Source organism: Struthio camelus, chromosome 27 (assembly GCF_040807025.1).
Source record: "Struthio camelus isolate bStrCam1 chromosome 27, bStrCam1.hap1, whole genome shotgun sequence".
Taxonomy (NCBI): domain Eukaryota; kingdom Metazoa; phylum Chordata; class Aves; order Struthioniformes; family Struthionidae; genus Struthio; species Struthio camelus.
Window position 1 is genome coordinate 3102069 of NC_090968.1, and position 23971 is coordinate 3126039.

The following is a 23971-nucleotide window of genomic DNA, read 5'->3' on the forward strand; positions in this document are numbered from 1 at the left end:
GTTGCTGGCGACTAGACGAGAACCGTGTAACGTCTTACCTGATCGTTGCTTACTGAGCAGCCCAACTGCGGTTGCGAGGCGTTCGCTAGCCTTTCCCAGCGCCGGGTTTTTGCCGTACGGCTCACGCGCAGCCCAGGAGATGGCAGCACGGACCTGGGAGAGCGAAAGCCCTTTGAATCGGGGTGGTTGAGGCAGTGGCTTGTCAGACAAAGGGCCTCTGCTCATGCATTTATTCAGCCAATAAAGCTACTGCTCACAGGGCAAAGTAACGTTGCAAGAGCACTGCCTGTATTTTTAGCTGCCTTTAATGCAACATGAAATGTTTGTGCTTTTTCAACGAAAAAAAAAAAGGACCAAGTGGTGCTGTTGCCTTAGGGCCTCTCTTGCCTGCTTTTTTCTGGGGCCTGCTGCTCCTAGCAGAGCCCAGCAAGCGGCTCTGAGACCAGCAGTCTGCAGCGGGGGGGGGCTTTTGCTCAAAAGTGCTTCAATTCTCTGGTTATCCAAATAGTTTAAAAAGCGTATGTGTGTATTTAACGTAGGGGGATTAAGATCGGGCAGCCTTTGCTACGGACAGCTTCATGCTTTTTTGTTTTCCCAAGGTCCAGCTCGGTATTTCATGCTGTGGCAATTGAGATGGATTCCTAAAACCCAGCCTGGTGCAGCAAATCCGACTCTTCAACACCTCACTTGGGCTGGCTTTTACGGTCTGCCTCTCCTCTGTCCCCGTGCAGCTCTGGTGGTTTACCTGAGGACTAAGTGTGCTGTGTTTCTCCTGGAGCTCGGGGTGAGGCTGAGGTTGACACCCAGTTCCTGATCTCAAGCGTGGCTAGTTTTTCCTCCGGACTTTCGGGCAGGGTGGGTTGAGGCAGCGTTGAGATGGCGACACCGCCGATCTTTCCGCAGCGCTTAATCAGCCCGGGCCACGTGGCGTGACTTGTCACAGGCTCCTGTCTGCCGTCCTCAGATAAGGCCCCACTGGTGGCCAGGGATTTCCAAATCAGCAGGATGTAGTAGTCACTTTTTTAGTTTCATGTTCTCGATAATTAGAAACTGCTCGTCACGCAAGCAAGCGTGAGCTTGCTCCAGCCTGGTACGTGGGCAGGGAGGGACCTCGCGGCTCAGCCTCGGCCGAAGCCGAGCGCCGCCGGCCAGAAACCCCCTCGGCCCCGAACGGGTGCTCCGAGGAGGAACCTCGATTCCTGTCCTCCGCGACGAGCTCCGAAACCGGCGGAGGTGTCAGAATCCGTCCACACCTAACGCCCGCTTTCCCCCTTTTATTGCGTGCGGGCCCAGCAGGGCGCTGCTTTGGGAGAGGGGAAGGGAAGGAGGCCGCGGCGCGGGCTCCCGCAGGCGAGAGCGGTTCAGCTCTGCTCCGGCACGTAGGACGGCCGCCGGTTGCTAGAAAGCTCTTCTGCAACGCGTGCCGCGTAAAGCCGAGCTCGCCGGAGCGATACTGAGCCCTTCTTGGTCGTTGCCTCGCTCGAGCTATCTCTGGTGGAGGAGCTGGGCGCTATCGGTGAGCCCCGGGTTCGCAGCCAGCTGGCAGGAGTCACGTAGCAGGCTCCGAAACGTGCTCCGTCACCCTTGTTTGGAGGCTGGGTGGGAGCAGGGCGCTGGCAGGGGCCCAAGCAGTGCCGGGAGGGAGCTGCGGGGATGGTGGCGAATGGGAGGAAGGAGAAAACGCAAGTGGAAGGAGAGGAGGAGAGAGGGGCTAAGTGACAGTAAAGAGGACTTCCTGGATTCGGAGGCAAGACCAAATATTTCAAGTAAACGAAAAGCAAAAGTCGGCCTGCAGGGAATACAAACGCAAGCAGTCAATCGCCATTAGGTGGAGAAAAAAGTTGAGATTTGACAAAAAACCTAGGCAAAGGCCCGAAGCGTTCAGTACGGTAGTCTGCCTTATGCCGCAGTTGTGCTCAACTCGATAGTCAGGTCGCTCCCCCAAAGGAAATCAGCGTTTCCCTTATATCTGGGCAACGGGCCTGGCCCACCTGAGCTATAAATCGCTCCTGTTTCTCCTTTAAGTTCAGGCTTATCTCTCTTTCTGCGTTTTGAACGGCTTGGTTCTCTTCTGCGACACCCGGCGAGGGCCAGACAGGGCGCCGGGCACAGGACGGCGGCGAGGCGAGGCGAGGCGGGTGAGTCACCCCGGGGCCCGGCGGGGGGGCAAGGCCGGGTTTCGGGGAGCGGGGAGGGAGGGCAGCCGCGCCGAGCCGCCCCTCGTCACCCCGCAGCGGGGCCGGGGCGGCTGCATCCACCGCCACCCCGGCCGTGGGGTGCGGGAAAAGGGGTGCTGCCCTGGGGTGCTCCCTGCTGCGGGGGGTCCCCTGTATGGGGCATCCCTGGGGGGGGGGTCTCTGGGTGCTCCTTGCCCTGGGAAAGTGCCTGCATGGGGGATCCTGGGGGGGGGGGGCCCAGGTGCTCCCTGCCCCAGGGGTGTCCCAGCATGGGGGGCCCCCTAGGGAGGGTTTTGGGGAGGGGTGTCCCTGCATGGGGGATCCTGGGGGGGTCCCCAGGTGCTCTCTGCCCCAGGGGTGTCCCAGCATGGGGGACCCCCTAGGGAGGGTTTTGGGGAGGGATGTCCCTGCATGGGGGATCCTGGGGGGGGGTCCCCAGGTGCTCCCTGCCCCAGGGGTGTCCCAGCATGGGGGACCCCCTAGGGAGGGTTTTGGGGAGGGATGTCCCTGCATGGGGGATCCTGGGGGGGGGTCCCCAGGTGCTCCCTGCCCCAGGGGTGTCCCAGCATGGGGGACCCCCTAGGGAGGGTTTTGGGGAGGGGTGTCCCTGCATGGGGGATTCTGGGGGGGGTCCCCAGGTGCTCTCTGCCCCAGGGGTGTCCCAGCATGGGGGACCTCCTAGGAAGGGTTTTGGGGAGGGGTGTCCCTGCATCCCTCCCCCATCCCTGTCTTTGAATGCTCCCTGTCCGGGGGGAGGGGGGTCCCTTCATGAAGGACCCCCTAGGGAGGGTTTCTGGGGGGGGATCCCTGCATGGGGGGGGTCTTTGGGTGCTCCCTGTCTGGGAGGGGGTCCCTGCATGGGGGGGTCTTTGGGTGCTCCCTGTCTGGGGGGGGGGGGTCCCTTCATGAAGGACCCCCTAGGGAGGGTTTCCGGGGGGGGGAATCCCTGCATGGAGGGGTCTTTGAGTGCTCCCTGTCTGGGGGGGGGGTCCCTTCATGAAGGACCCCCTAGGGAGGGTTTCTGGGGGGGGAATCCCTGCATGGAGGGGTCTTTGAGTGCTCCCTGTCTGGGGGGGGATCCCTGCATAGGGAATCCCCAGGGGGGTCCTTGCATGGGGGACCCCTTAGGGAGGGTTTCTGGGGGGGGATCCCTGCATGGGGGGGTCTTTGGGTGCTCCCTGTCCGGAGGGGAGGGTCCCTATATGGGGGGTCCCTGCCTCGGGGTTCCCTGCAGGGGGGGGTCCCTGGGTGCTCCCTGTCCCGGGGGGGGTGTCCTTGCATGGGGGGGGGGGGGACTCCCCGGGGAGGGGGTCCCGCCCCGTTGCCTCTGTCGGGCCCACGTTGACACCTGGCGCCGGCGCCCCGCCCCCCCGGCGCTTCCCGCCTCGCGATTGGTTGCCTCGGCAGGAAGTGAGTCAGGGTTGGAGGCGAGAGGGGGGAAGGGGGAGGGCCGGCTACCATATAGGGCGAGGCCCAGCCAGAGGTCGTGCCAATGGGAGGCCGGTGGGCGGGGGCGGGGAGGGGGCGGGGCGCCCTCCGGGGCTCGGCCAATAGCGGCAGGGCGTGGCGCTGTTGCCCAATGGCGGCGGCAGGGGGTGGGGCCTCAGGGGGAGGGCCGCTCCCTTCCGCCCTCCCCTCCTCCTCCTCCTCCTTTGGCGTCGCGACGCCGGGCGGGCCTGCCCTGTGGCCTCCCTCCTCCGCCAATGGGGAGCGGCGCGCGGAGGGGGAGGCGGCCAATGAGGAGGCGGGGCGGCGCGGCGGGGGCCAACGGGCGCGCGGCGGGGCGGGGCCGGCGGGGCGGGGCGGGGCCGGGCGGATAAACAGCGGCGCGGCGGCGGCGGCGGCGGCTCGCGCTCCGCTCCCCCCCCCACTCACCACCCCCCCCCCCCCCCAGCTCCGCGCGCGCGGCGCCCCCTTCCCTCACAGCGCGGCAAGATGGCGGCGGCGGCGCGCGGCGGCGGCGGGAACATCCAGATGCTGCTGGAGGCGGCCGAGTACCTGGATCGGCGGGAGCGAGGTACCGGCGGCGCCCGCCTCTCCCCCCCCCCTCCCTCGCGGCGGGCCCGGCAGTGACGGGGCGGTGTGTGTGGGGTTATGTCTCCGCAGAAGTGGAGCACGGCTACGCCTCGCTGCTCCCCTACGGCGGCGGCAAGGACGGCGAGGCCCTGCGGCGCCGCGACAAGGCCAAGAGGAGCGGCGGCGGCGGCGGCAAGGACGGCGGCAGCAGGTAACGGCCGTTAGCCGGCGGCGACACGCCTCGCCCCCGTGAGGGGCGGCCTCGGCCGCGGCGGGGCTGGCCCGGGCGGTTGGTGCCGCGTCCCGCTGCCGGCAGCTCCCGGCGGTCCTGGGCGCCCGGTGGGGCGGTAAAAACACTGTCCCGGGGCGCCCAGCAGGTCTGGGAGATCCTGCTGTCCAAGGGTGTTGGGTGATCTGGTAAAAACACTGTCCCGGGGCGCCCAGCAGCTCTGGGAGATCCTGCTGTCCAAGGGTGTTGGGTGGTCCGGTAAAAACACCGTCCCGGGGTGATCAGTGGGTCCGGGAGACCCTGCTGTCCAAGGGTGTTGGGTGGTCTGGTAAAAACATCATCCTGGGGTGATCAGCAGCTCTGGGAGATCCTGCTGTCCAAGGGTGTTGGGTGGTCTGGTAAAAACACTGTCCCGGGGCGCCCAGCAGGTCTGGGAGATCCTGCTGTCCAAGGGTGTTGGGTGATCTGGTAAAAACACTGTCCCGGGGCGCCCAGCAGGTCTGGGAGATCCTGCTGTCCAAGGGTGTTGGGTGATCTGGTAAAAACACTGTCCCGGGGTGATCAGTGAGTCCGGGAGACCCTGCTGTCCAAGGGTGTTGGGTGATCCAGTAAAAACACTGTCCCGGGGCGCCCAGCACGTCTGGGAGATCCTGCTGTCCAAGGGTGTTGGGTGGTCCGGTAAAAACACCGTCCCGGGGTGATCAGTGGGTCCGGGAGACCCTGCTGTCCAAGGGTGTTGGGTGGTCCAGCGAAAACATTGTCCTGGGGTGCCCAGCAGGCCTGGGAGACCCTGCTGTCCAAGAGTGTTTGGTGATCTGGTAAAAACACCGTCCCGGGGTGCCCGGCAGGCCTGGGAGACCCCGCTGTCCAAGGGTTCTGCAAAAAGCAGCCACTCTCGTCATGCCAATGTTACCCCACCTTGTTACGCCTTGTTTAGTGCATGCCTTGAGACAGGTTGCTGTCCGTGACCCTCAACTTCTCGCAGGCAGTGCTGGCGCTCGGGTGGGCTGCCTCGGCCCCGAGTAGGTGCCTGCGCGTTTCCACCGTGCCCGTGCGGAGCTGTGGGGATGCGCGGCGAGGGCGAGCCTTTGAGGGGTAGGTCGTTCCTCGGAAGAGGATAGAGGGGAGCCGCTGGAAGTGCCCGTCTTGGGCAAACTTGGGTCTGAAATTTGCAATCATGTGATGTGGCGAGTGGCATTTCTGAAGGGGATGTGAGAGCTGGACTTTTTATTTGAAGCGGTGTCCTACCGAAGCTTTGGAAGTTAAACAGATCTGAGTTTGCGAGTATCCTTAATTAAAGCAAGATTTTTTAAATATTATTTTGGCTTAGCGCAGAAAACAGCCTGGTTTTTGTTTGATGCTCAGATTAAATCTCCTAGTGCTGCTTTTGTTTGATGGTGTGCCTTTATTCTCCTCCTTGAAATCCATCTAGAGTCTTGACGCAGATTATTAATCTCTGATATAAATATGCATCCAGTCCTTGAGATACTAAAAATGCTAAATGGTTGGGCGTTTGGGTAACGACTCCGTGTGTTGTCTATGGCAGAGACTGGCGTTGTCCAAGTTCAAGTTGGATTTAAGGAAGTAGGTGGTTTAGTACAAGCAAGTTCTGCTAGACTGTGTTTTTAGGGGAGTATTTAATTAAGCCTCGAAGGCCTGTGAATTAAACGCTCCCGTGTCTTGTTTTATTTGCTTGCTCTTCTGTTTTGTAAAACAGAAACTACTACCTCATAGGGGATGGCTTGTGCTATGATACAAACTAGCAGAAACCAGGAAGTTTGCAGTTAAAGGTCTGGTTTTAACTCATGCTGCTCAGCTCTGTGGTTGGCGGTTGAAGATCCATACGTGATGTGATGCATGCGGTAGACAAACAAGGCTGAGGTGGAGCGCAGCCGGCGAGGGCTGCGTTAACTTTCTGTTTGTCTTGTCGCAGGCTTACGTGCCCGCCTCGGGAGCGATCTTGAGTTTTGATAGCTGCCGATTGTCATGTCAGCGTGAGCGTAGCCTTGTATTCCTTGGGAGTTACAATTGTAAGGGGAGACAGGGCTTTGAAACTGTTTGGAGGGCAGAGGGGTAGACTAAGGATATTCTGTTAGCTGGAGCAGAAGTAAAAGTTTTGGCCCAGGGCTCCTGTGTCTTAACCTTCACCAGAAAGATTTTTCTTGGCAAATGGAAATTGTGAGTGAAAGAATTGAGCGTAACTTTGTTCGTATATGCCCAGAAAATAACATTGACCTCTTTTTTCGTCATCCGTTAGTTTTTCTGCCACTTTAATAATGTTAAAATTGCCTCTGTGTTGTAGAGATCAAGTTATCGACTGATTTTTTTCAGGAGTGGTGTTTTCCTGGTGGCTTGGGCTGACTCTGGAGAGCCACCTTTGTGCAAATACGTGCATATCAAGTGACTGGCAGACGAAAACACAGCTAGGAGAGAAACTTCAACGCAGAATGAAGTCGGAGCAGGTTCATCTTTGAAACGTCATCTGTGGGCAGATCGCTTTGTTTCTTATTGGTCCATTTTTAGCTGTTTGTCTAGGGAGGAGCAACTTTGCTGTCACTAGATATGTCAGGTTTTCCTTGTTCTGAACATATTTGTCCGTGTTACATAGTAGCAGTTGACCTTTGATAGTGTCTGTAACACCATGCGCTGCCCAGAACAGGGCAGGGACAAGTCGCTTTCTGTACCGTTTCTTGCTGTCTCCGAAAGCGAGGGTGTTCCCATCTTCTCCTGTGCAGTCGCTTGAAGGCTGCTGCTGGGTTCCCATTGCCGCAGTGGGAGCTAGATTAGCTCTTTTGGTCTCTGGGCGATAAGCAGACTCCTCATGGAGCTGAGCACTTTTAAACAGAAATGCAGAACGCTAAAACGTGGTCTGAGTGAACTTGCGGGTGTACGTAGCACCTGGAGGTGCTCCCGGTTTCCTTTCTGACGGATAAGATTTTTAAGCTGCTTCTTCCCTTTAGTTCTGCCACTGATTCACCGCAAAAAACAGTAATTTCTGGGTGGTATTAAAGATAAAATTGGCAATTGCGGTTTTTGCAGTGACTTTCTTCTATTGTTATGGTCTGGAGAGAAAAGATCAAGTTTCGAAAGTAACGCTGGCGGCGTGCCAGCCTTCTGAGGCTCGCGTTCTAGGTTTCAGTTAGTGTGAAGCGTTATCGGCTGCTCCGCAGGTATTAAGGTGTTCAGAAATGGGTCTGGTAATACACAGGAGTGTGGCCTGTCTACCAAGGGGTGAAGCTGGGGATCCTCTGCGCAGCTGGAAGTTAAGTTCGGAGCTGTAAGCCAGGGTGTGCAGAGCTGTCACTGTGTTGTAAGTATGGCCGAGCCTGCGTCTCGGGAGTGGAAATCCTGCCATGCCGCCGCTCCCGGGAGCGCGGTAGTGCTTCTCCGGACAAGCCAATTACACGTTTCCTTTTTGCTCGTAGAAGGGAGTAAGGGCAGGAGCTGTTCCTGTGTTCTGCATGGATATTCGACTAGTGCAAATGTGATTAAATGCGATTAAAGCTGGAAATGGTGAAAGCTGCTGCGGAGCCCCTGAACAAAATACCTCAGTCTAAGCAGTTACTGCGCACAGGTCTTCCGCGTTCAGCAAAGTCAGTTATGTGTGTGTTTTTTTTTTTTTTCTTTAAAGAGAATTAGGCGGTGAGAAAGAGAGATGAATTGTGTAGGGATCGTTAAACCAGTGTAGGGTTTTATATTCTAAAAATATAATTTGCCAACTAATATACATTTTCCTAAACACTAGCAACTGTCTATGCAAAAGAAAAATGCTAATCAGGGCTGCAAAACAAAGTCGCTAAAGAAAGAATGAATTTATTAGTAAAAGCTTCCTGGTAATGGGGCTCTTCCCCTCTGTCAAAACGAACCCTTAAAGGTGTTTGACTTTTTTATCTTTGTCTGGGCTAGTAGTAAAGCACAGGTTTGTAACAGTATGTTGGCTTGCATGAGCTTGAAGTTTGTAAGTGCTTATAACCGGGATGTGGTGAAGGGTTCAGTTTTAAAAATGGAACTTCTTTATATGGAAAAGTTTAATGGAGAAGCCCCTGGGAGCAGAGAGCCCAAGTCTTTCTTCTTAGCTGTTTACAGAGGCTCTGGGAGGAAGAACTTGCTGTTCCATTACATGTCAGAATAATGTGCATCCGTTTAAATGATCTGTGAAGAAATATGGACCTTTCAATCTCAATTGGAATCAAATGTCTTTGGACTTTTTGAAATTGTCTGGAAGCTGGATGCTGGCTTTTCAGAACACATTGCTTTAAACAATGCAACCAGAAAGCAAACAAAAGGAGCCATGTTAAGATTAATCTCATTAGAAAGATGGGGGAGGAGGGTTGTGATGGCTTCCGAAACAATGGCTGACCTATTGTGAAATACTGCTGACAAAGTTGCTGAGAGTAGTGCTGCTAGGAATACCCCAGTGTGGCTAGCGGGTGTCTTCAGCTCACAAGTTGGTGGCGTTGCTTGTTTTCATAGTAAACTCCTTCAGTGGGGGGGCCCGTAGGAAGTGCGGTGGAAGCTAGTGATCTGTAGGTGAGACTCAGGACAGATCAGATGGAGTTGGTACGCTGCTTTTCTTTGTCATAGTAGCGTCTGGGTTTTTTTTTTATGTCTTTAGGTTTTCAGTCATGTAGTAACGTTTTTTCTGAGTGAGAGAAGCGTCGTCTGAAGCTTTTACAAGCAGCGCAGCCAACTCTTTATTCTGAGCGTGCATCCAAGTGGTCCTTACCTAAACATCAGCCCTCTCGTCGTGTGAAAGGTGGCCTTTTTTAGATGTCCTCGGTTCTGTCTGAGAGAAAATGAGGAGCAGCTTGTTTTTTCTGCCCTTTCTTAGCTTAGAATAAATTAGGAGCCTAAGGATAATTTGTAAATGGACTTAACCTCGAAACCTAAGCTAGTGTTATGTTTGGCATCTCTCACTCCCCCCTCCCCGGTAAGTGTGAAATGCTAAATGGTTGTTTGACCCAGGGCATCTTTGTTCACATGTCATCTCCTGGGAGTTTGCCACCAGTTTTGCAGGAGATGATAAGCGGAGTGCAAACGGCCTCTTCCTACCTGGGTAGCAACAGGTCCTAGTTCTGAGCTTTGTTCCCCGAGCAGCGAGCAGCGGAGACAGAAGCGAACTTCAAATACAGATGTCGAGACTCCTGGGGGGCCTGTTAGCCATATCGTATTGCTGTTGCGCGTGGCAGCGTGTTCTCAGTTGTTTTGAGATTCCTGATTAAATGCTACGCAGCCTTCACAAAAGCAGTGTTTTTCCAGAAGGTGGCACGGAAGACTGGAGCTTTCCTCTATGTTTCATGGAATTGTTAACCCCCCATCTCTTTGTCTTCTGTGCAAATAGCTGTAGATACTCAATTGACTTCTCTTGTATTGTGTGCCTTTCTCACACAGTGCAATTAGAGAGAAGTCTTTAAAAGGCTTTTTTTTTTTTTTTTTTAAACATACAATTAGCCTAACACTCAAGGGCATCTGTGGTGTGTGAAAGCGCGCTTTATTTCTCATAGGCTAAATTTCAGGTTTGTGTTAAGATGGAGCAATTTTCCTCTTTCTACTTAGAGATAAGAACTTCTGCGCTGAGAGCGTGGTGGATCTCAAGGGTCTGTTGCTTAATCTTCTCCGCTAAACCCTTTGCCACGAGTCTAGAGAGCATTTGCTTTCGGGTGGTGTAGGCTGTCTGTCTGGAGTCATTACGCTGATACAGCTGCTTTAATCATAGTCAGCATTAACCAGAGCACTTCTAATATTGAGTCTCTCCCCTTTAAAATCACGTCTCTCGTTTTTTTCCTGGCCCTTTTATTGCCATTTGTCTGGCAACTCCTCCGTTGCTCAGGCCCGTTGGGTGTACAGTGTGTGTTGCTTCCAACATTTTTGATGTCCCCAGGGTACCCAGTGGCTCTTGACATCCCCCAAGGTTTGTAACTTTTCCAGTGAGCGGTTACTAAGGCTGCGTGTTGATCCTAATTGCAGCGTATGTAGTCATACTGTGCTTGCCAATAGCAAAGGAGTTAATAACTTGTTCTTTCTTTTTCAGGTCAACACACAACGAGATGGAGAAGAACAGGTGAGTGTTTGAGATCTGTTAGGATCTGCATTTGAATACATCTGTTCTTTTTCAGCCTGTGCCGGAGTCATCTGGGCCCTCTTCCTGGGGGAGAAGTCGTTGCAAGCGCACGGTCTGTGTCCTGGTTTAGATGTCGTGCTCTGAGCTCGGTTTGGGAATCTGAGTTCAGGGACCTGAGGCAGTGTTGGACTGGGGGAGAGGGGTAGCAAGAGGGAAGGAAAGGGGCAGCTGGATAAGGCAGCCGCAGGAGCGGGCAGGCGATGTGTCACGACACTTAGCGCGAGTGCCGCAACTCGAAGTATTTCCTGTCCCCAACTGCTGGAACAGCTATGTGATAAGCAGATGGGAATGCCGTTTATCTGCTGTATTAGCTCCCAGGCAGGCCCAGGTTTGTGAAACTCTGAGGAACGTGCCCATCTTCGTCCCAACTCTGAACTTCTTAACGAGAAGAGAGTTCATCCCTGCGGGTGATACCCATCTCCTAGTTCACGGAGGGAGTCCTTATCCGTGGGATGGGCGTTAGTAGTCCTGTACTGGCCCACAGGGAGTTCCTCCGATGTCGTGTGGGCATCCCCCAGTGCAAGCCAGCCTTAGCCAGCGGACGGCTGCGAGGAGGCCCTTTGCCTGAACGAGGACGGCAGCGTTTGTCTGAGTTTGCAGAACTTAGCAGGTCCTAAACTGGCTGAGATGATGCGGTTTGTAGCATCCCAAAAGCTGTTCTCTTAACCGAAAGCGCTTTTCTCAAGACAAAGGCTAAAGTTTTAGGTGGGCTCTTACTGAGGGAGCAAAGAGTTGGGAGGCTGAAGCGTTTCCTTAGGTGTTCTGAGCTTTTTCTGATCAGATTGATCAAAGGGCATCTGTTTTGAGGCAGGAGGGAGCAGGACTGGGGGTGGTGATACGTGTACGTTTCAGGGTGCAAAGACGTGTCCTTAACTGTAGGTAGGAGCTCTATAAATAACTTTGTGTGCTGGAGGATGCAATGGCAAGCTGGAAGCTTCCATTAATCGGAAAGCCCAGCGCATGTTAATTGTTCTGTGGTTTTTTAGTGTTCCATTACAAGGTTGAAATTGCGTGTCTCTCCTTCGTGAGCTATTGAAGTCCAGCTGAACTGTTCTTCTTTGGCATATTTTGTGTAGGTACGAGACTGGAGCTGTGAATGCAAGTAACTGTTATTATTTGAGACGGACTGGTGCGGCCTTTGTAGTCTAGCTGAAAGATGGCTTTGTATCCTTTATAAGCTTCTCTTTTTCTCTCTATGGCTTGGATCTGACTCAAACATTGCAGCGTAGCGTTGTCCGTTGCCGGTTAAGTACTCCTGTGAACTTGGTTTGTTTTTTATCTTAAGTGGCAGAAATGCCCAAGTCCCAGATGACACGGGTTAGAAAAGGACAGGGCAATTTATCCCTTGCTTTAAATGACCTGGAAATTAGCATTTGATTACTGAAAAACTAGAGTGTACTTAAAGCTCTACCAAAGGGTGCGTTGCATCCCTCTTGCTGCCGCATTGTTTAGACCGGAGCTGTGTTGAAATCCTGTTTATAATGTTGCACAAGTAAGTACAGTAAATTTCTGTACTTTAAGCCCTTTGAAAGGGGGTGGCAGGAAAAAATAGCTTGTTTCTGTACAGAGATAATGTGCCCCTTCCTATTTCACCCCTAGTTGCAGACACCTTAACCCAGTTCTGCTGCTGTTGAGCTGGTGAATCTTGGCCTCGGTCTGGAGACACAGCTGACATTGGCTGCAAAAGCTTTCTTTCTTTCCCACTGGCATAAGGACCAGTTAAGCTTAATATTTGAGGGAGAATTATGGGTAGATGGTATCTTGCTAAGCACGAACACCAGAACACTCGCTAAGCACGAACACTAGCGTAATGAAATGGTCTGGCTGGCGTGTGATGGACTTGGAAGGTCATTCGTCGCTTAAACAAATCTTTTGAGGTTTTTTTTTCTTTAACCGGCCAGTGAGATTTCTGGGGTTTAACTGTGGCAGCAGTTTTATTTAGTTAAAACATGGCAGAAATCTGCTTTTGTATAAGCCAGCTTATTCTGTAAAACTTTGAAGTGGAAACTGAAATTTTTACTTCAGGGTTTGCCTTGCGTAATCCAGAAAATTGCGCAGTGTCGGCAAAGCCGAACGGGTTACTTCTGCATTTTCTGCCATTATGTGTGTTCATATGTCCTATCTCCGTTTGAACATCAAAGCGCAACTTCTGCTCGTGGATTTTTGGTTTTACTTTTATTGTGTGAGAACACCCTGCGTTGCAAGGCTGTGCTTTTAACAGAATCGGCTTGGGATTCCAGTTTTGCTGTTTTAACTATTGCGGGCCACAGTCGTGCTAGCTCCTTATCCTCGGATCTTGCAGACGGGTCGCTTCCAACTCTGCAAGGCAGGGTTGGACAGGTCTGCACAGCTCCAATAAGATCTTACCCCTGCTGTTGAAAATAGTCTTTGCAAAGGTTCATCTTCGAACCTGTCGGTGTTTGGGATTTGCCCTTACGGTAAAGACCTTGTGCTTTCTTTGCGTTGTAACTCAGAAGGTACTTTGTGTAGGCAAATCATTGTTTACTTGTAGCGTGCACAAAACAAGATAGGCAGGTAGTTGCAAAATCTCAATTTGCAGCTGCCTGTGTCAATTAGGTATTTCAAAGACGGGTGTTGCAACCGGTGCCAAATAACGTGACCTAAATATTGGGGCTGGAGTGATGAACATGAGAGAACCTTGCCCGTGCTGGGAGTATCATCATTGTCAATGGGTAAAGGGACTTCCTTTTGAGGATCCATAATTTCACTCCTACATGCAACGGTGGTATGAAAGCAATAAAGCGTCAGCCTATATATGAAGGCATACAAAATACGCGTGTCTTACGTAGCGAGCCAGCGACTGAGGGAGCGCTAGCAGACCTCTGCGCTGCGATCGCTGATCAGCGTAGCGCTGATAAGGGCCAGCGTTAGCTCTGTGAGACTTTTGTTTTGAATGGAGCTGCGAGTGCCAAGGAAACTGATCTGAAACTGGCCAATTCCTACTAAAAATAGGCAAAGGAAGCCCTGGAGAGGATGCCGTCCCTTTACAGCTGTGTAATACGTACGTGGACCGTTTCAGCTGCCTGCGGAACAAAGCAGAGACAAAACAGTATACGGGGGGTGAAGCTTTTTTTGTAGGGGGGGGTAGGGAGAAAAATCCTGAACTGCATATGCTTACCCCAAAAGTTGCAACAGGCCTTCAGCAGCTCTTTGCCAGCTGCACGCCGACAATCCCTAAGTTGCTGGTGGGCTTTTTAGTGAGGTATAACGATAGCAACATCTGGCTCCTTTTCCAGAAGTCCTGCTCATCCACAGCTCCAGTGGAAAGGCTACAGGAGCTGTGGGTGTGTGAAGCCTCTGAAAAATCAGGCCCAGGCCACTGGGTAGATCCCAGACGTTTTCTGACGGCCCAGGAACTCTGGAATCGTCGCAGTGCTCGAAGCTGCAAAGCATAGCTACTCCGAAGAATCTGTTTGGTGCTGTTCGCTTTGACTGGGTAAAGAGTATTTTGAACATGGGTCAGTTGAAGTGCTACCTGTGAAATGATGGACGGAGTAGATCAATGGAATTCGTGCGCTCTAAAAAAGTATTTCTGGTAGATGCCTCCTCCTTTCCAGAAATTTTTCAGCAGGGCTGCTTTTTATGGCTGTAAGCCAAAACGCAAAGTTCCAGCTTACCTTTCTTTCTTCTGGCTGCTGCTTTCTCCCTATATACAGAAGCAGGCCTCTCGGCCTACAGGACCAGTAAGTTTCCAATCGGAGGGATCTGATGTAAAGGCTTTTACGTAGCTAATGAGTTTGGAAACAGAATTCTTTTTAATCTTGAATTCTCAACGGAGGTATATGACGTAAACAAATTCTTGGAACTGTAGCGTTTTGTGAAAACTGTTTGCAAGCGCTGAGCACGGTACGGTCACTGAAGACAATAGTGTCAGGTGCCAGTACGATAAAACCCCTCCTTTCCTGTAGGCTTGTGTTTTGTCGCAGGTAGAACTGACTAGTTAACTTGCGAAGCCGGGCGCTGCTCGGCCTGGGGTCCGTCTTCTGCTACAGAGGGAAAGATTGCGCTGAGCGGAGCGCTAGTAACTCGCAGTGCTGGTAAGCAGAAATTCCGAGGGAAGAGAGACGCGTCCCGGAAACGCTGTTTGAAAGTTGATGAACACCTGCCTTGGCTACTGTGTGCTTGGGTGGGGTTGGGAAGGAACTTCTTTTTTCCTCGACAGATCTGTAAATGTGTTATGTTAGTTGAAGTGCCCTAGGCTTTGCTTGATGCGCGTTTATCTGAGGTACCCGGAGTTGACGCCCGTGGTGTCTCAGGAGCGGGTTCGTGAGTAAATCGCGTGCCTTGGGGCAGCAATGTCCACTGGGAAGGAGGAGACGGTACAGAGGCAGATAGTACGTACATCTGACTTAACTGGCTGTTGCGTACTTGCCAGAATCCTTAGTCTTTTGAGGCTGCGTTGATAGAGGGGTTTGGAAGAAGTTCTTCTGTTTCTGGGTGGCATGGCTTTAAAGATCTGATCTTGGAGCGGCGTGATAACCCAGCGGGGGGGGGAAAGCATCTGGTGTTATGCCAAGACACGTTGCCCGTCTATCAGAGGAAAATGCCGAGGAATAAGTCCTAACCTAGATGGCCAACTGGAATTGTTACTTATCGTATGGCTTAGATTATAAATACGCTGATTATGTTTGCCATAGCTGCTTGCAGATGCTAAATGTTCAGATAAGCGCTTCACAGACAGTATTTAACATGTTATGTGAACTCTGCTTTTTCTATAGGCGTGCCCACCTGCGATTGTGTTTGGAGAAGCTCAAAGGGCTGGTACCACTTGGACCTGAATCCAGTAGACATACTACCCTGAGTTTACTAAAAAAAGCTAAATTGCACATAAAGGTGAGTTTGAGTTCGTTTCCTTGTGGGAAATGTCACTGAGGAGATGTGCTTTGGGAACCTTTGAGATAGGCAACAAATCGTGCAAATAAAATTCTGCTTTGCTGAGGAAAGCTGTTAAACTGCCCCGCCGGAGGGTTATGATAGAACCCAAAGGGCTCAAGGCTCAAGAAGATGGAGTCCCTGCGCTCTTAGACCAGAACATCCCCAAACCTTTAGTTTGGTGCCCACTGTAGCTGTCGGCGTGCGGCTTTGTTCCCGTTAGATTTGTTTCACGAGCAGCGTTGCTGTAGGGATTTCGGTGCGTCTTGATCCTCAGAAAGGAAAAAGTTAACAGCTGGGTCAAGACATTGTTATGAAAGTACTGACTTAAGCTAATGTTGTCAAAGGTCGGTATTGTCCTTCTCGCAGTTAACGTTAGCGGTAGATGTAGCAAGCTTGTGCCACAACCAAGGCTTCTCCTTATAGGCAGGCTTGTAGGTGCCTGCCACCGTTCTTTAAAGCCTACTTTTGGCCTTTTGTTTTATGTATACTGCCACATTGCCCGGAGGCCTTAGGAATGGGACATGTTCAAAGTATTGGCTGATCAGAAATGAAATAGTTTGGGGAGGTTTTCTTTTTTTTTTCCCCCCCCCCCGCGTTCTTTTTTTCCTGCGGAGGAGTATTTACTATACTGTTTTTCCCTTCTCGTGACTTTCTTCAGGAAGAGAAGTTAACATTAACTTTGAAAAGGCAAGACTCTCCCTACTGAGTATATTTAGAGTTTTATGAACTGAACGATAAAAGGGGTGGTGTTGAGGGAGAGCTCTGGCTTCAGGCTGCTTACAAATAGCTAGCTATCAAAGACTCAGAATATATATAAATAGGATTGGGCCAGTTCCAGTCTAGCTGCGTGTAAGCTACTTGGAAGGGGAAGCGTCGTCAGTGTGTCTTCTCCAGCGGTCTTGGGATAATTCTGATTCGACAGCAATTTAGTCTTTAACGGGTCTCTGAGCCGGTTCCTGTACTGGATCGCTGGGGCAGACGCTGCACCCCAATTTGGTTTCCTTCGAGTTGCACGAGGATGGCACTTGTGTATGTGCGTGAGCAGCTTTTGCTTTTTCTGGCGTGGGGGGGACTGCCTTTTAAACTTCTGTTGCACTGGGAGTTCGCGTACGGGCAAGGCAAGCAGGCGGTGTGTAAGGCGTTTGGGATAGGATGTTTGTTCCAATAGGGTTTTTGCTGTCTGTCTCGCAAACACGCGAGCAGAAAACAGCGCGTTAAGTAGGGGACACCCACGTTTGAAAGAGAAGCGAAGCCTAGAGAGATTTTGCCAGTAAACCGTGCTCATTCAAGTCTAGGTCTTGGATCCTCTAGGAAAAAAACACAGGATATCTGCTGGCAGCCACCTTGGTGGCTGAAGTGGGAAGTGAATTGAAACTGTTACAGTGCCCAGAGCACAGATCTGAGCTGGGGCAAATGGTAGTTACTGCGCACGCCAGCAAAAACTGTGGATTTCTAGGAAGTCTGAAAGGCTTGAGTTTCTTCTTCCTACGAGAAGTTCATTACTCAGCTTGAAAAGCTGTCTGCGCAAATCTCTCCGATTGCCTGGCGCGCTTCAGTCGTTTTTGTGATTTCCCTCCTGCCCCTGCGCTGGCTCGTAGCAACTCTAATTCACCTGCTTAACGTACTGAGTCTCGGCCCGGATGCCCTTCATTAGTTAACAGAAGCCATATTTAGGTAACATGAAAGAAACCGATTTCCGGTTGTGCTGGGCACGCACCGCTGGAGGCTAGACTCTGTGTTTAGAAGGCTGAGCTGGAAAAACGTGGGCCTTAGCCTGCGGTATCCAGAGGGGCTAACGGTGGCTTATTTCTCAACCTGCAGAAGCTTGAAGAATACGACAGAAAAGCATTACACCAAATAGACCAGCTGCTGCAGGAACAGAGGCATCTGAAAAAGCAGCTGGAGAAACTGGGCATGGAAAGAATAAGAATGGACAGTATAGGATCTACTCTTTCTTCAGAGCACTCGGACTCCGACAGAGGTGAGGCCCTTCGGCTGGTGAGGACTGCGCGCTTGTCGCCAGATAGCGTTTTGAGGTCTCGCTGGCAATACTGTAACGCTAATCTTTCTGCTTGCAGAAGAGATTGATGTGGACGTTGAAAGCACAGACTACCTACCTGCAGACCTAGACTGGAGCAGCAGCAGCCTGAGCGATTCGGATGAAAGAGGAAGTCTGCAGAGCGTCTGCAGCGACGAAGGCTATTCCAGCTCGGGCGTTAAGAGATTGAAGTCGCAGAACAATCACAAGCCTTGTCTCGGTCTATAAGAAGCGACTCCTGTAGCTGTTCGATCCATTGCTGTTTCCCTGTTGGATCTCGTTAGGTAGTATATTGGACCGTCCCACGATTCTCTTGCACGTAAATCTAATGTACCACCAACATTATTGAAGTCAGCTTTGCCTAAGTCCCAAAACAGTGCATAGGGTTGTGGGTTACAAGCTACTCTCTGGAGCACACATCTGATTGCATCCACTAGCTTCTCTTCCTGTCAGTAAACTCATCTCTGAGAGACCGTACATTCCAACCAAATTTCGACGCGCCCGAGAATATTTGAGCAGTAACAGCGACCTAAAAAAGCCTCTGCTTTTTTTTTTTTTTTTTTGGCTTGCTGTTAGTGCCTGGTATTCTAGATCTACTTTATATTTGCCTAGCAACAGGACATATCCGCTAATCAGAAATAGAGCCCGAAGGTAACTTGTTTGGGCGATGCTCTGAAGGGAGAACCAACCTAATGTTTAGTTCAGATCTGGAAATGGGTGGAGGAAGTCCGAGAACGGCGCGCGGAGCGTTTCGGCCGTGTCACGTCTTTGACGTGCCTGATGATTGCACTGTGAAACGCTGGAGCGTTAGTTTGAGGGCTTATCTCTAAGCATTCAGGGTAGTAGCGTAACCGTATAACCTTTGGCCCAGTCCTGCCGTCTTACGGCGGCTCCTCCTGATTTTTGAAGGCCGCGGCGGGAGGAATCCCGCGAAGGCCGCTCTTGCGTTAGCAGCCGCCGAGAAACGGTGGGAGTTCTGATGACGGCAGGGCTGCGGGGACCGATCTGGGCAGCTTTTGAGCACCCTCTGCAAGCCGAAAGGCACTTCTCCCTGCAAAACCGGGCCGTAGGACCTTGGCAAGGGAGCTCTTGCTCCCCCTCTCGCAGAGCCTTTGAGAGGACGTCTCCAGTTTTTACACATCTCAAAAGTTTCCTTGATACCTAAAACCAAATGGTACTCTACTTCTCCTGTGCAATTTATGACCTCGTGTGTTACAGCTGCATCTTACTGTTCTAGGCGAGTTTTCCTAGAAGCTTGTTCACGCGTCTTGTCTCTGGGACAATTTTTTTCTACCTCAGAGAGATGAACAAAGATGATCTCGATCCCTTTAGCACAAAAATAATTATGCCTCATTTGTTTTATAGGAGCGACGCTTGGTCCCGTTCAAATCTGTTACGTGAAAGTTAGCAATAACTGAATGATGAGGGTGGCTGCGCTACCTTTGGCTGTCAGTGATTGAAAAGGGCACATTTTACCGAATGTTGCTTAGTAGTTAGTTACTACAGTTATTCAGTAGAGTGTTAGTGGCATTTAAGCACTTCTTCAGCTGGTTGAGTTATTTTTTAGGCACTCTGAAATTGGTTCACTAAGGATTTTGGTTTTGCCACCTTTGAGAGAGGGAAGAAAGAAAAAAAAAAAAGACAAAACACGAACCACCCTTCCCCTCCCCCCAAAGCTGTGGTTTCGAACCTTGCAACACTTTCCTTTAAGCTAACTAGAGCACACGTAAATGTACATAAAACACATGATCTATAAATAGTATTTATTCATTTTATATGAAACTAATGTAATGGAGATACATTCTTATGACTTTGTGCTTTTATAGATGTTCTGGAAACTTTGTACGTAGCGGTCTGCTAACTGAGATATATAGATTTCTTCGGTCCTTTTTGCTTGAAACATTTTAAGGTCTTTATATTCAGCCCACTTGGCAAACCTTTCGCAGCGAATATTAAACACTTGATTCCAGTAATACGACCACCTCGCTCAAGGTGACCAGAGAGGCCCTACCGTTCAGCTGAAAGCAATTCACTAGTAAAGGGCTACGTAGCTTATGTAGTGATAGGCAACAAAAATGGGCTTTCATCCTTGCCTGCAGTCTTTAAAAATTAATTTTAAGAAATGCAATTTCTAGGACTTCACTAGTCAAGCTGCCAAAAGCCACTAAGACACTCTGTAAAGTGCAAATGAATGAACTATATACAACTTGGTTTGTGGGTTTTTTTTTTTCTTTTAAGTATCCTTAAGCTATTTTTGGATCATTTGAACTCTTAGAAAAGCAAGTGGATGGGAGACGGGGCTAGTGGATTGCTAAAATCTCCAAAGTATATTCTCTTTTTGTGTGTGCTATGTTTTAAAAGAAAAAAAAAAAGGTTTTTTTTTTCAAACCGCTGGAATTTTCCAATGTCCAGCAGAATTGCACTGAAGTACAACTCGTATGCCTTTTGCATTTGTACGCCTGCTTCCCGAGTCCAAGCAGCGAATCTTCAGAGAGCTAGCTCAAACCCTGTAAAGTTAACGAAAACAGAAAAAAGAAAGAAAAAAGAAAAAAAAAAAACATTGGATATCTGCACTTTGAGGTCCTTTGCTCCAATACATTTTTGCCTGAGAGACCTCGCTAGCTGTTTTGTTCCGAGGGTTGCGTCAACTCCCTCGCGACGCCAAACCTAGAGTTGCAGATAGCGCTACCTTTTTCAAGGTGAAAGTAACTTTAGACTTTTGGAAAGCATCAGAGGGCTAAATTAGAGACACAAACTGGTGTACTTTGTTTTTTATTTAGACGTACCAAGTCTTAAGGTTTCGACTCTGTGTTTTTTGGGTTTTTTTTTTTTTTTAAATTGTTGTGCCTTTTTGAGTTAACTGCATTCTTTTTTTGGTGAAATACTGTGTGGTTTTTTTTTTGGTCCCGATATAAACCCGTAATTATTTGACCTTTGCACTGTTTGGATGTGATCCTCTCAATCTCGATGGCAGAGAAAAATGTCAAACTTTGGAAAACGATGCACTAATGTCAAACTGACACAAGGGTAAATATGGTGGGTTTTTTTCCCCAAAACTCTAGGCAAGGGAAGTACCTCTGGCTGCTCGGGGCTCTGAGGCCGTGGCTGTGTTGCCTGGGACCGTCTTTGGCAGCTGCAGCTCTCTCTAGGTCCCCCCTTATCAGTCAGCGAGCCCGGCCCTGGGCGGCCGAGTCTACTTCTAGGGTTGCAGAAATGGTAGCGCTCTTCTCTGTTTTGCCAGCCTTTTTCTCGAATTCACTGATCCACCAGCATTATTAAGAAATAAGCTGCAGAAATTAAATTTTTGTAGATTGTTATAAAGGGGGAGTGAGGAGCAACTCGCACACCCCAAGTTTACGACTGATAGTTGCACAGATGTGTGTGAGTATAAAACACGCCTTTTTGTTTGTTTGTTTTCCCCCTTTCCTCCTTTATTTTTTTTTTCCCCCTTGTGGAGGGCAGATCATAAAATGCTGTCCTGGGTCACGGTGCGAATGGTGAAACCAGGCACGTGCTCGTTCGGAGGAGAAAGCGGACGCTCTCGCGCGTCATCAGAGCAGAGACGTTAAACTTGCAGTAACTTGCGTGCGGAGGATGGTCCGTCTTAAACGCCCGAAAGTATCGCTCGCTCCTAGCGAGCTTTTGGCTGCGTGTCGAGCGGCCGGCGTCCAACTTCTGCGCCGAGCCGAGCTTTCAACTCTTCCAGGTGCCGGTAGTCGCGCGGTGGGGATCTCCCGCTACCACCGAGTTCTTGTAAGACCTCCGGGCGGGCGCCCCGAAAGCCCCGCGCGGCGGCGGAGGGGAGCGGGGGCGCCTGAGACGCCGCGTAGCGATACGGCGGGCCTTCGCCTTCCGGTTCTGCCCCCTTTTTGTAACAGATTTCAGGTTTGGACGCTGTACTGTATCGGGAAGAATTCTGCTTTGGCCAAGCTACCTGTTCGCTCCCCTGAAAGGCGTTACGTTGTGGCTTGCTTTTGTTGCTGCTTGACCCCAAAGTCGCCATTTTTGGGGTTTTTCTGGTTTTTGTTTTAATTGTCTGCTAGTAGAAGCAGGTACCCGACGCCCAAGCGGGGTGGAACCGTTCAGCTCGTACGCCAGCTCTGTGAGCTCTGCGGGTGTCCGGCGGGGGGAAGGAGAAGCGCAAGTCCCGAGCGCGGGTCGTCGCCCTACTCGCAGCTCTCCGACGGCCGGAAGGCAGTAAAACCGAGCCTCTTCGCTCCTCTGGGGCGGCCGCGCTCCTCGAGGCCGAAGAAAACGGTCGGTGGAGGCGTCGCGCCCGGTTGCTCTTTGCCGGATAGCTGTGGCGTGACTTCCGGGACGTCCGACCCTTGAGTCGGTCTGGATTTTTGTTCAGTTTTATTTGTGCTTTTCTTTTGGTTTTTTTCTCTCCTTTCTTTTATTTTTTGCTTCCCGTTTGACCCGAGAACCAAACTTGCTTGTCTCGCTCGCTCGAGTCGGTGCTCTTAGCGCTTGAGCCGTTGGCTTTATTTTTGGCAGTCTTCCGAATAATAAACACGCACTAAACGGGGGAGCAGCAGATGGGAGAATATGAATTCTGTTTCCAGACGTTCAGTTCCTGATGTAAATACCACATCCGTCGAAATCCTGTGTCAAGACCATATAATGGTGCTTTTTATTACAGTTAGCACATGCGTTTTTAGAAACTACGTGTTTTAGAAGACCTTGCTGTGTATATGTATACTTCTGTATTGTTCAACCGTTAGAAAATAAATTATTTCATTATTAAAGAGACGCGTGTCCTGCCTGTGGCGCCCGGGGCCGTGCCCCGCGTCGCCCGCCTCTTCCGTAAGCAGCGATCCGACTCCTGCCAAGAAGCAAGCGGAAAGGTTTGTCCAAATTCGGGCAAATTTGCAGAGAAACATCCCCCCCCCCCATTTAGTGCTTTCCTGGTGAAGGCCTTGGCGAAAGAGCCGGCGGGCGAGCGCGTCCACGTGCCCTGCCACCGCCTTTGCCGCCGCGAAGGAGCCGGGGGCCGGGGGATGGCAGCGGCGGCGCCACCGGCCGGGGCAGGACGGGCGGCTGGGCGATTTCCCCGGTGCCGGCGAGGCTTTGCGGCACCCGCGTGGCCTGGCGACGTGGGAGCCGGAAGCGGGTCCTGCCGGGCAAGGCGCGAGCGCAGCGGCCGGCCTGCATCCCGCACCGTGGCCGCTGGCTGCAGCCCTCAGCACCAGGCCGAGGAAGTGCGCTTTCGGGCGCGGACCGGAGCGGCTCGTGGTAGAATAGCGGCGCGGCGGCTCCCTGGGAGAGGAGCTGAAGCGGGGAAGCTGCCGGGGTCGGCGCCCCGGCCAGGCAGGGCTGCCGGAGCTGGTACAGGTGCGGGAGCCGGCACAGATGTGGGAGCTGGTCTGGAGGTGGGAACCGGCATGGATGTGGGAGCCGGTACGGATGCAGGAGCCGGCAAGGATGCAGGAGCCAGCAGGGACGTGGCCGTCGGCACAGCTGCGGGAGCCAGCATGGACATGGGAGCTGGTACGGATGCAGGGGCCGGCATAGACACAGGAGCCGGCGGGGAAGTGGGAGCCAGCAATGACATGGGAGGCTGGTACGGACGCAGGAGCTGGTACGGATGTGGGAGCCAGCAGGGATGTGAGAGCTGGTACAGCTGCAGGAGCTGGCACGGGTGTGGGAGCTGGCAGGGATGCAGGAGCCTGGTATGGGCATGGGAGCCGGCAGGGACATGGGAGCCGGCAGGGATGCAGGAGCCGGCAGGGACGCGGGAGCCAGCCTCGCGTGCCACAGGCTCCGGCAGACTGGGGGGGGGGGGGGGGTTAAACCTCCGTTTCCTGCTTGCTAAATCGCAGCCCGTCCTTCCCCCAAGCTGCCAGAAGCGCCCCGGCCCCCCCGCCCCGAGCTTCCGCCCTCCGTTGCCCAACTCTGCCCAGGCAATGACAAGTTCTCGGCACGTTCATCCCCCACCCCACCGCGTGTCGCGGTGCCGGCTGCCTCGCCGGCGGGACGCGGCGGCAGGGACGCGATGAGATGCGGCGGCCGCCCCTGCCCGCCCTGCCTGGCCCCGGAGGCTGAAGGCAGCGGCCGCGCTCGGCGGCGGGTCGGGGGGCCGCGGGCAGGAGGCGAAAGCCAGGGGGCAGGAGGCGGAAAAGCCCAGCGGCTTCATGGCGCCTGCCGGTGCTGCCGGCATGGCCACCCGTCGTTGCCAGGGCCCTGGTTTCCTCCTGGTGGTTAAACCCTGCCCGGCCGCGCCGGGAGCAGCCACCACCCCGACGAGGCCCTCCCAGACCCAAGCGGTGTCAGCTGATTTTTGCAGAAACGCTTTGGGAAGGGAGGTGCCGCTGCCTCGCAGCCACGGGTGCACCGAGTGCGGCGTGCTCAGCCCGCCCCGTCCCAGCCTGGCGCTCCACCCCTGTGGAGCCACGCGGCCTCCGGGCTGCTGCAGGGAGGCACCATCCAACGCCAGAGCCCGCAGCTGCCAGTCTGCAGTCACCAACCTCCTCCTGCGTCCTGTCTTCCTCCTG

At 52.5% G+C, this 23971-nt stretch overlaps 1 protein-coding gene across 2 annotated transcripts; it reads left to right on the forward strand.

Moving 5' to 3' along the window:
* Positions 1-255: 255 nt before the first annotated feature.
* On the forward strand, positions 256-22225 carry MXD1 (MAX dimerization protein 1). 2 transcript variants are annotated; one of them, XM_068920927.1, is made up of 8 exons: positions 256-1516; positions 2026-2138; positions 4072-4194; positions 4284-4404; positions 10454-10483; positions 15283-15397; positions 17261-17420; positions 17518-22225. In XM_068920927.1, exons 3-8 carry the CDS (start codon positions 4113-4115, stop codon positions 17703-17705), a joined length of 696 nt encoding a protein of 231 aa, XP_068777028.1. In that variant the 5' UTR covers positions 256-1516; positions 2026-2138; positions 4072-4112; the 3' UTR covers positions 17706-22225. The 2 variants fall into 2 exon arrangements, with proteins under 2 accessions (XP_068777028.1, XP_068777029.1); XM_068920928.1 differs by lacking the exon at positions 256-1516 and adding an exon at positions 1699-1932 and having other exon boundaries at positions 2031-2138.
* The last annotated feature ends 1746 nt before the right edge of the window (positions 22226-23971 follow it).